Source organism: Larus michahellis, chromosome 4 (assembly GCF_964199755.1).
Source record: "Larus michahellis chromosome 4, bLarMic1.1, whole genome shotgun sequence".
NCBI classification, from domain to species: Eukaryota; Metazoa; Chordata; class Aves; order Charadriiformes; family Laridae; genus Larus; species Larus michahellis.
This window is the reverse complement of record NC_133899.1, coordinates 24,526,997-24,538,484: the sequence shown is the minus strand read 5'-3', so window position 1 is coordinate 24,538,484 and position 11,488 is coordinate 24,526,997. Positions and strand designations below refer to the sequence as shown.

At 51.8% G+C, this 11,488-nt stretch overlaps 1 protein-coding gene across 5 annotated transcripts in view; it reads right to left on the bottom strand.

The window, feature by feature from the left end:
• Window positions 1–2,868: 2,868 nt before the first annotated feature.
• Window positions 2,869–11,488, bottom strand: part of FERMT2 (FERM domain containing kindlin 2) — a 51,256-nt gene continuing 42,636 nt past the window's right edge. For 3 of the 5 annotated variants that reach the window (XM_074583526.1, XM_074583527.1, XM_074583530.1), the window contains 7 exons: window positions 11,049–11,173; window positions 9,687–9,793; window positions 9,115–9,336; window positions 6,909–6,929; window positions 6,226–6,350; window positions 5,841–5,982; window positions 2,869–4,285 (listed from right to left, as the gene is read on the bottom strand). In XM_074583526.1, coding sequence (XP_074439627.1) covers window positions 4,112–4,285; window positions 5,841–5,982; window positions 6,226–6,350; window positions 6,909–6,929; window positions 9,115–9,336; window positions 9,687–9,793; window positions 11,049–11,173 — 916 coding nt within the window. In that variant the 3' untranslated portion in view covers window positions 2,869–4,111. The remainder of the gene's footprint in view (window positions 4,286–5,840; window positions 5,983–6,225; window positions 6,351–6,908; window positions 6,930–9,114; window positions 9,337–9,686; window positions 9,794–11,048; window positions 11,174–11,488) is intronic. The other 2 variants (XM_074583529.1, XM_074583531.1) reach the window with 1 other exon arrangement.

Genomic DNA, 11,488 nt, shown 5'->3' with positions numbered 1-11,488 from the left:
CATCCTTCCCTCCCTCCCTCCCTCCATCCATCCATCCATCCCTCCCTCCATCCATCCCCCTGCCATCCATCCCTCCCTCCATCCCTCCATCCCTCCCTCCATCCATCCACCCATCCACCCACCCCCCCCCCTTCCTGCTGTCACGGGGCTGGAATAATCCCATCTCCAGGCACCTCTGCCACTTGTTTTGGTTAAACTGGGGCTTAAGCAGCCCCATTGGCTCTGAGCCTCCCTCCCCATCATGTGCTTATCAAAGTAATTGCAGAGAATGCCCCCACCCCACCACCCCCCAGCCACCAGTTCATGGATGCCAGCCGGCTACTGCCCTTCCTCCCCGAGGCTGGGCCACCCCAGGACACCCATGGGCTGGGTTTTCCTTTGGTTTTGGTTTTGTTTTGAAGTCGGTTTACTTCATTTTAGTTACCCTGAAACTTTCCCTGCGTCAGCAGAACAAACCTCCGCATCTCCCTTCAGCGCCGGTGCTGCGGGAAGCGGGGTGGGGGTGGCGTGGGAGCCTGGGCTCGCCGAGACCCTCCTCATCCTCCGTGGGTGGCTTTAAAGCCCAAACACCCCCAAACCCACCCACCCGGTCCCCGACACCCCTCGCCAGCACATGGCCGGAAACCCCGTGGCCCCACCGCATCCTGGTTACCGTTGGACTCGGCGTCACCCCACCAGCGCTGTCTGATGGCTCCTGGGGGTGGCCTCAGCTTCCGTCCTTGTCCCGGCCCCCTGTCCCCGGGTGGCTCCTTCGTCCCCTCCCGTGGGCTCCAGCTCTCACCACCTCCCTCCCCAAAACATCTTCCAACGCGTTCCTCCTGCTCCCTCCTCACCCCCCGGCCTCCGTCCGTGCCGGCCAGCCCCGGCGCTTGAGCTTGAGCTTCATGCTCTATTTTAGCTGGGCTTTCTCCAGACTTCAGGTAAACCACAGATTTTTATTTTTATTTTTTTAATCTCCCTCCTCCCTCTGCTCCCACAGCCCATTTTCGGTTGCATCTTTTCACCCAAGGAGAAAGGAAAGACTCCTAGAAAACTCGGCAGACTCCTCTGGATGCCCTCGAACCGCCCCCCTGTGACCCCTTCGCTGCTTCCCAGCCTCCTGCAAGCCCCGTCGCCGCTCCCCGCTTCCCACCCAGCTTCTCCCGGCTCCTGTCACCGAGGCGGGGCGGCCACCCGGGGAAGGGATGCGGTGGGAAAACAGCCTCTGCCTTCCCATGCCCCTTCTCCGACCTCCTCTGCTTTTCTGCTCAGCGTTTCCTGGCGTATCAGCCGCAAATTCAGGCCCCGATTCAGCGCAGCCCCGCAGAGGGGGCTGGGGATGGATGGAGGGATGGAGGGATGGATGGATGGATGCTGGGTGGGACATGCCAGCTTCTCCCCCCCGACCTTTCCTCTCCCCCATCCCGCATAACTTCAGGCCATGAAATAGAAGGTAAAACATTTTTCAGGGAGCCCTCCCCCTCCCACGCCCAGCTTGGGTGTTAATTCCAGGTTGGGCAGGGTTTCATTGCCATGCCTCGCCCGCTCCTGCATCCAGCCAAAATCCCATTCCCTGCCTCCTGGGGCTGTCTGGACTTGCTGGGCAGCCGGGACCTGCCAGCACCCAAAAAAACAAACCCGCGGGCGTGGGGCAGGGTTGGGAGCATCCCCGTCACATCCCGAGCACACCTCTGCCCTGGCCGCCGTCCCGCTTGTGGTGGGAGCGGGAGGAATCTCCTGGCCCCCTCCTTCCCCTCGCTTTTATGGAACATCCAAAAGCACGTGGTGCAAAAAAAAAAAAAAAAAAAACCAGCGGATTGCGGCAGAAATGAGGGGGAAACGCATGATTTCCTCTGAGCACCAACCTGCAAGGAGTAAATTCAGCTCACGCCCGGGAAGATGCTGCAGGCATTGCCGTCACCTGCCCCTCTCAGTCCTCCTGGACATGGAGGCGCAGGTGAGCAGCCGTCATCCTCTGGCACCCCTTTCTCCTCCTCGACCCCTCTCCGGCCCCACTGCGGCTGTGCCATATCAGGACGGGATAACCTGAAGCCGGGAGCTGGACCAGACCCCACTCTCGGAGCATTTTTGGGCAGTGGGATTGTGCCGAGTGGGTGGATGAATCCGTCATCGGCATCGCTTCCTGGGAACATCCCGATGGCCTCAGCATCTCTGCCACCTGCCAGATCCCCGCTCCACGGGGTCAAGGGGCCTCCCTGGAGACCAACCCGATTTCATTTCGCTGCTGATCAAAAGGCTGAAATACAGCCTTTTAAGCCTGGTTTGCAAATAGATCGATTTTCCTACTCCCCACTGTGCCGAGGCTGTTTTACACAGCAGCCTTCAAATGAGGTGCCGGCAGGGTACTGCATCCCAGGCAGCATCCTTCCCTGCATCCCGGCCAGCATCCTTCCCTGCGTCCTGAGCAGCATCCTTCCCCACATCCCAGGCAGCATCCTTCCCCACATCCCAGGCAGCATCCTTCCCCGTGTCCTGGGCAGCATCCTTCCCCGCATCCTGGACAACATCCTTCCCCGTATCCTGGGCAGCATCCTTCCCCGCATCCTGAGCAGCATCCTTCCCCACATCCCAGGCAGCATCCTTCCCCGTGTCCCGGGCAGCATCCTTCCCTGCATCCCGGGCAGCGTCCTTCCCCGCACCCCTGAGGCTGCTTCCCCACTACCTGCCTGGCCAGGGACGGGGGCCAAAGCTCCGCCTTGGACTCTCCTGCCCCATCCCTCTGTTCTGCTTTACTTTTTGGTGGTATTTTATTTTGGCAAACTCAGGATAAAGCAGCAGGAGGGAACACCAGGGGCTGGCGCGGAGGCACGGGGCAGTTGTGCCCAACGGGAGCCGCGCAGTTGAGCCACAAAAACCAGGAGCGGCGGCTGAATATTAAATAAAAGATTTGACTTTTATTTAAAATAAAATGCATTTGTACATAGTCTTGAAACCACAGACTACAGGAACGCAACACTGGTTATTCCCCGGCATTAGGTGGGGCAGGACATCGCTCCTCGTTAGCGTTAACGCTGCGCTGGCTTAACGAACGGGGAGGTCCTGGCCCCAGGTATCAGTTATGGAGGGTGTTGTGGCGCAGCTCTGAGATCCCACTTAACTTAGAGAAAAATTTACTGGACTGAAATTGGGGTTTTTCGGAGTTTGTTTTTTTTTTTTTTGTGTTTCTTGGTTACTCCCCGTCCCCCTTACAGGCATAATATAGTTAATGCTGATACACCCGATCTATGCAATATTCTAGCTGGCTTGTGAGACTAGTTAAAAAAACTGTACAATTTTATAAAATTTGTGTTTTTTACATTAGTTACACAAAACCTATACTTCATAGACCTTTACTTCATATTGTAATGAAAAAGTTTGCATATCATAGGCAGAACAGTGACTATGCTGGTGAATACTAAAAGTGTCGTAATACAATACGGTGTAAAAATAAAATAAAATTTAAAAAAAAAAAAAAGACAATATAAATGATTATCAAAAGGCAAGTTAACAAATAAAACCAAGCTATAACAGACTAACAGAAGATCATCTTCGAGGCCACACGCGACTATCTCCCAAGGCATGTCAGGCACCTGGAGCAGTCCCGGTGCGTGTAGTGTGAAAGGAGAGATGGAAATTCTATTTATGGGAAGGACGACTTCGAAAAAGGTCAAATGTACAGAATTCAAAAAAAAAAAACAAAACAAAAAAAAAACACCGCCAAAAAAAAAAAAAAGAAAGAAAACACTCATGCATTAAACATGATAAATAGACTTCATATAGGTTAAGCCCCGGATGGCTTTACGAGAAGATGGCTTAGAGTTCTCTTAAAAAATTGGCTATTTTAAAGTCAGTCAAATCTTATCCTGCTCCGCCTGTCAGATTCTGCATCTAAAAGCCAGCGGCAGGATCGCCTGGCCCAGGCACGGTCTCGTTATAGCAAATTAACAGAAGTGCTCATTAGTGCACACAGATTAACTGGTCTGGTAATGCAAAAATTTTCATGATTAAAAAAAAAAAAAAAAAGATACATTTCAAGCTTACTTTATTAAGCAGCATATTTCAAAGAACAGCTTTTTAAAGTTAAATATTAATATGGCCACGGGGTTTCCTCTCGGTGCAGAGTAGGTGGGACTCACACCCAACCGCTGGTCAGTTTGTAGAACATCTCTTCATCTAAACTCTCGTTCTGGTCCTTCGCGCGCGTCGACAGGAAGATGTAGCCGCCGATGAACTCGTGAACCACTTTGCAATCCACCTCCGTGCAAATGAAGGACACCCGCACGTCGTCGGCGAACTCCACCGTCACCTGGAGGGCGAAACCAGAGGGGTTACCTCCGCCGGCGCCTTCCCAGAGGCGTCACACCCGCACACGCGCTTCCCTTCTGCCTTAGTTTTCTTTTCTCTTAACCCAGATGCCTTCTTTTTTTGTTGCCTAAGCGAAAAACAGGGAGGTAAATGATGATTTGGACTCGATGGTCCTTACGGGCCCCTTCCAACTCGAGGTATCCTGTGATGCAAATGTCCAGGTTGTTCGAATGTTTAGATACAGAAATACCTTTTCTTCCCTTTTTATTGTTTTATTTTTATTTATATTTTTAGACACATAAATACCTTTTCTTGCTTTTTTATCCTTTTATTTTTATTCGATTTAATTTTTTTAGATAGATGAATACCTTTTATTGCTTTTCATTATTTTAATTTTCTATCCATCCACCCACCCATCCACCTACCTACCTGTGTACTTACCTACCTACCTATTTATTTAAATTATCATTATACCTTTTATTCTCAGAGATAACTGCGTCGGCGCTGAGCACGTGGCAGCGCCCTCTTCGCTTCAAGTGAAACAAGAGAACCCGGGCACAGACCTGCTGAGAGCCGGAATTTCCTTCCAGTTTTCCCCGCGAGTTTATTCCAGGTGGGAGTTTGGACGTAGAAATGCTTTACGGGAGCTGGGGGGGGTGGGGGGGGAGCTCGTTTTGGCATGACCGAACAGACTCTCTGTTTATTGATGTATTGATGCCCGTTATTTTTTTTTGTCCCCCCATCCGCGACAGCTCTGCGGGAGGGAGGGGGATTCCCAGCAGAGCATCCCAGCTGAATAATTGGGATATTGGGGCTTGCAACTGGGTCAAAACAAAGACTCAGAGGCTGAGGGGAAGCTGGATGATTTCGCCAGCAACTCTCAATGGCCGCAAACCGCAGGAGAACAGCCGGCCCCCCCTGCCTCCCCCTGGATCCCTGGCACTTCTCCTGGGGTGTTGTGTGGAAAAGCAGCACAAAAACCGTTGCGCGTCCAAACATAACAGTTGGGTAAAAGCCCATCTGGGAGCCCAGCGAAGGGTCTGCCGGTGCTTTTCAGTACTTGCACGCAAGTCCAGCACGAGCTGTACTGCCAACAAAACAAATTTTAGTACGGACAAGACCCAGCACGTTTGTGTTGCTGGTCAGGATCGAGCCTGAGCACCAGGTCTCAAGTTCGATTTTATTTAGCTGCCTTTGAGGGGGTGTTCAGAGACCGGAGAAAATCGTTACGCGTTAAGTGTGTAACCGGATGCGTTAAAGGAAGATTCTTCTTTTAATTTTTTTCTTCTTTTTAAGGTTCATCCTCAACTCTAGCAGCAGTTAGGACAAGCTCCGCTACATCTCCAAGGAGGGAGGAAAAGGGAAGAGGAGAAACTCAATCGCGGTAATGCAGCCAGACAGGACACGCTTGGGAAAACAGTGCTGTGAAAACCCGACTTTTTTTAAAAGGCGAACGACAAAATCAACTTAAAAAAACCCAACAACCCCTCGAGAGCAGCGCCCGCCTCGCATAAGAGGAGCAGGGGAAGCGGCCGAGGCGCAGAACGCCGTCTCACCATTTTGATCTCCCAGTTCACGTTCCACTGCTTCATGTTGCTGAACCGCCAGGTTTTGACGGCGTCGCCCGTGCTTGCGTCCATCCGGATCAGCCGGTTGTAGGCGATGCCGATCAGCTCCTCCTTCTTGCCCCCCTGGAACCTGCGACACGGCCAGGGATTAATAAAATTGATTATTTATGTATTTATTGATTTATTATTTAATTTATTTATTAATTCACCGGCTGCATTAACTTATAAAACCGGTTTTATAAGCCGATACAATAAATGCTTTTAATTTCAGCGCGGGTGCAACACCTGCAGCTCAGGATGCGCTGCGTTATTTAACGTACTCCTGTGATTTATTGATGGAATTCCCCCTTTTTTGCCCAGCCGAGCCACCCACCTTGCTATGAAATGCGTGATGCCGAACTCGGGCAGCGACTGCCAGGCTTGAATAAACCGCATCTTCGCCTCGATGAGGCTCATCTGAGCCACGTTCTGGTGGGCTTCCAGGATGCGGGCCGTGATCTGCGGGCGGCGAGACACAGCGGGGGCGTGAGGCCGAGGCGGAGGGGGCTCGTCAGTGGGCAGCACCGCGACCCTCACGCCAAGGGGGAGCGACTCGGGAGGCGTTTGGGGAGCCAGCGCGGTTACGAACGACGCCGAGGAGTGGCGGTTTCTACCCGAGAGGATGGATTTCAGCTCCCGGCGCTCCCCGCCTGCCACCGCCGCTGATAAATGTGGAGCTGCTCTGGCTTCGTGTCTCCAGACGTATAAAAGCAAATACAGATCTGAGCCGTCTGGAGGCAAAGAGCCGCTTGGGCCCATTCGGTTTAAGGCGCAGGACGTGAGCAAATGGCGGGACGAATTTCTGGTGTAGAATTTCCCGTTTCACAGCATAAAAATCACTGGGGACTATTATAAAAACCAAACAGGGCCCAAATTTCTCCGGGGTCGGGGCGGGGCGGGTGTGTGTGTGTGGATTTTGTTAGTCTTTTGATTGCTGCTCTCCAAACCAAAGGGGGTTCTAGACTATTTTAAGTTTTATCTTAAATGTAGCTTAATGTTATTGTTGCTGTCACTTACCAAGTCTCTTACATAGCCTGGCTGTAGATGGCAAGGCGAAAAAAAAAAGAAAAGGAGGCAGAAAGAAAAAAAAAAAAAGCGATCAGAAATATGGCAACAAAGCAAAGAAAAAAAGTGTAAATTAACTGCAAACCAAAGTTCAAGCAAAAAAAAAAAAAAAAAAAAAATCCACATGCACCATTTCTGAGGCAGAAAAGCAGCCAAAGTGGAACGTAAGGATGGAGAGGGGCAGAGATTCGGAGCAGCGGTGTGGTCCCGGGATGGTTTTTGGTCCTGGGGTGGTTTTGGTGGATGAAGGGGAAGGTGACGCTGCCGGCTCAGAGAAGAAGTCATGTCCTCACACCCACCCCGTGCCTCGGCGTGAACTCCAGGCCACTTACTGGTGGAGGAAGCTCAAGAGCTCGCTACGGGCCGCCAGCTCGAGAGCTCCTTTTATTTGCCGTTCGCAGAGAAATGCTGGGGAGGCTGCTGGGGGTAAGAAGGGGCTGGAGGACAACATCAGCCGGGCTCCCCGGGGACGCCTCTGCCCTTGCAAAGCTGGCTGGACGCCGCTTCCGACACCGAACCCCAGCCAGGCACCTGGGAGCTGCGAATACACTTATTTCGGGTTGGGTTTTTTTTTTGTTTGGTTTTTTTTTTTTTGGCGTTTAGGATTTGGCGCTCCCCAAACCCAACCTCCGGCTGGTGCAAGGGCACGTGGAGACAAACACCACCCGAGCGGGTCTGGGGCTGCTGTGGGACCAAACATATCTATAAATCCTCCAGCAACGCCCACTGCCAATTCCCGTTTCAGTGCTGTTGGTGGGCTGCACAACCTCCTCCTCCTCCTCCTCCTCCTCCCCAGTGCCAGGGCGCGGAGGGACCCTCGCGGCCGAATTCCTTGCATTCCCACAGCCTCCATCCCTCAAAAACATCCTCCGCTGCTGCGAGCTCTGCCTCTGGCCATAAAGGAAAAGCTGAAATCTGCTCTTTAGCTGATGTCTATAGGGGACCCGGCGTTTGCATCGTGGCCACTGGCCCGGCTTGGAGCAGGACGAAGGCTGGTGCCCGTCCCCGTGGTTCCACGGAGGTTGTTTTTCTAACGAGGATACCTGCACAGTAAGCAAGTTCTGAGAGCTAATATTTTTCCAGGTGCCTCCATTTTACTGAGTTCAAGCCTAGAAGGTATTATATATGTTAAAATGGTATATTTATGCAGCCTCTCCTCCATCCAAGTGGATATAAAGGCTTATTCAGAAGAATAATAAGGGCTATAGAAAATATAACTCCACTGCCAGGAAATCATCGTGCTGTGCCAATAAAAAGTTATATTTTTCCTGCTTCTCTGACTTGCAGCCTTCTTCTGGGTTGTGAGAAATCCTATCTAGCCGCAGCCAGCCCGAGGCACAGGGGCTGCGAAGCTACAGCCGAAGGATTAAGTCACCGAAAGGCCACGGAGGAGCAAGGCCTGACTTATTTTTGCTGCTGTCCTGACATATAACGTCTTTCAGAAAGTCAAGCATTTAATTCCAGCGTGGAACAGTTCGGCCCTGTCATGCACGGACCGAGTGCGGCGCGGAGTTCAAGCGCAAGTCACGGCAACTCGAAATGAAGCAACGTTTCAAGGACTGGCATTTGGAAGTAGTGGAAAAGCAAAGAGAGAAATATGCAAACCGCATTACAGCCAAGTCTGGATAAAGCGCTGCAAGCAACTGCAACTCCACTGATCCTGAGGATTTCTGCACGGATTCTGGGCAAGGGAAGGGGTTTTAATCCCAGCACCGGGGACTGATTTCGTCTCATCGCTGCTACGTCTGCACGGGGAGAGACAGGGGCAGCTGGCCCGTGCTTTGCTGCACCGTCGCTCGGTACCAGCAGGGGCAAAAAACCATTCCCCTGTTTTAAACCATTCCCTTGTTTTTAAAATAAATGTAAGAAAATTTAAAATGTAACGAAAATAAGTGGTTCCCCGCTGCCAAGGCTGTGTGCATGCACCGCTGCGTAATATATGGCATAATTAAGGTCGTGGGTGCCATCACCAGGTGCTGGATCGAAACCACACATTTCAGTTGGCGTTTTGTTTTAGTAACCGCGTGCATCCGATTAAGTGACAACATCCGAAACACACAGTGTTAAACACTGGCTACCACCGAAACGGGTGCAGGGTCAGCCCGGTCCACATGAACACCAGCACAACACCGCGCCGGCAGAGCGGGCGAGCACGTACCTGCTTGTTCTTGTACTTTTTCAGGTAGCGAGGAGAAACCAGACACTCGGGATTAATGTCGGTATTGATTTGTTCCGGGATCAGCTGCGGGTCTGGGTTCAAATGCTGCATTTTCAGGAAGGAGAGGATGTTCTGCACTTCCATGCCGTAGGAGCTGTCGGCCATCGTCTTGCCCTTGGAGGCCAGGCGGCAGGCGGCCATCCAGCTGGCATACTGCGTCTCCTGCCCCCAAAACGGAGGGTCAGAACGGCGCGGATACCACCTTCCCCCCACCAAAAATAAAACTGCAGGGAGCCTTTATTTTCCTCCCAGCCCCAGGAGACTCAAGCACACGCAGAGACGGGCAGAAACCCAGCCAATGTGCGGGCTACGACCATGGGACAAAGCCAAGGAAGAGCAAGGGCTGATTTTTCTACTCCATATTCACACATGTTCTCTGAACATCAAGGTCAGACACACGTGAGTGCATTTCGTATTCTTTTTTTTTAATTAACACCAGCTACACAGCACATCCAAGCGTGAGCTGGTGGTGGGCAAAGGACGGAGAGGGACGGTCCAAGTGATAAACTTACATTATCGCAGCGAAGCCAGATTTCATTCATTCCCTCCGCCACCGGAATCAGAAGTTTGATGTTAAACTTCTGACCAGAGATGTTCACGTCGGGTGTAACTTCACATCCTGCAATGAGGGAGCCGGTGGTTAACAGGGGTGTGAAGAGCCACGCTTTAAAAAGCCGGGGGGAAAAAACACAAAAAAAGGAAAAGAAAAAAGCAAAGCCCCTCCAACTAAAGGGTGTCCAACAGCATCTCAGTGCTGCAAAGGACCTACACCACATCTCTGATGGGATGAATGCTTTACATAGCCGGGACAAAAATTGTGGCAGATGTCTCCTTTTCCAAGTGACAGGAAAAAAGGGGGGAAAAAAGCAAGACCTGAGCTGAAAGCAACAAAGCCAAAGCTAACATGTGCCCGCAGGATTCATCTCGCAGATCCTGCCTGGCTTCATGAATGGACCTGACGGCTGACAAACGCCCCACATCTCCAAAATTTTCATGAAAGGGTAGGAAAAGGCAGCTGGATGGGTGCTGACTCTCACCCTGAAACCTCTCTAGATTATTTAGGTTGGGTGCGTCACTGCTATAGCCTGTGGCGAGGTGTGAGCACCTCGCTTTCGGTGTCTGGAGAGAACGACAAGCGGCTGTATAAACACCAGGGGGTGATGAACTGAACCAGCCTGCTTAGCCCGGGCGCCGCTTCAACGCCGCCTCCGAGATTTTTTAAAAGTGCCGTCACAGCAGATATGTCAAAAGCTCCCCAAAAAGGTCCGGCGGGCCGGGCTTCGCTCTGACTCCAGCCTGAGGTCGCTTGGCATCCCATCTGCTCCTGCCTCCACGGGGGAAAAAAAAAGAGCTCTCTGCAGTCTGGTGGCTGCCGGAGCAGGAATGTTTAACTTGACAGAAGAAAAGCCAGCAACCGTAGGAATTTAAAAACTCATGTGCGAGGCTCGCAGGGAGTGCTTGAGCGCGGCTGCTCACAACCAGCACCAGGGAGAGGAGGGAAAAAAAAATTAAAGGCAGCAGAGGAAGAGAATGGTCTGTTCTCTCTGGGGCAGCGTGTGCTCAAACGTATTCTCTGATGAGGGAGTTAGTTCAATACTTTTGGATAGCCACGACGAAAAGGAGAAGGGCAAGTTGTCTCCCCGTGGTATTGGGGAGGTGGTGGAGCTTCCCCTGGGGGTCACATGTACACCGTACTCACTTTCTAAAAGCCTAAGTACACGCCATGCTATCAAACCCTGGCACCCTCAGACCTTCGAACGCATTTACCCAGCGCTAGGACAGCATGCCAAGAAGATAAATCAGTGGGAAATCAAGGTGCAGGAGGAGCAGCCCATTACTGGAATAAAACGCAACGGCGCCGAGGCTTCTCTTACCTCTCAGGTTCATCTGGTGTGCAGGAGTCCCGTTGGATTCCTCTTTGCTTTTATAGCAGGAGATAGAGGTATCTTTGAAGGTGCACCAATACGGCTTGTAGCCTTTCAACGTCAGCTTCTTGGGCCTGCCAGACAGGTTGAGGGATGTTACATTTGGTTTAAGCTCCTAAACCAAGCTGCTGCACCGGGAAACTCATTTCACCCTTGAAAACCTGGTGTCAGCAGCCTGGGGTATGTCCAGCCCCGGGATAGTCCCTGCCTGGGAGCTCAGCCTTGAGCAGAGCTTCTCGCTGCTCCATCTCCTGCCCCACCAACTGGAGCATCCAATTTGCAAGCAATTAGCTCCCTGAGTCGTGCCTAATTTTATTGGCAAATAAGGACATCAAAGGAAAGAGCAAGTTTGTTTGTTTGTTTGTTTGTTTGTTCAAGGGGCAAAAAAA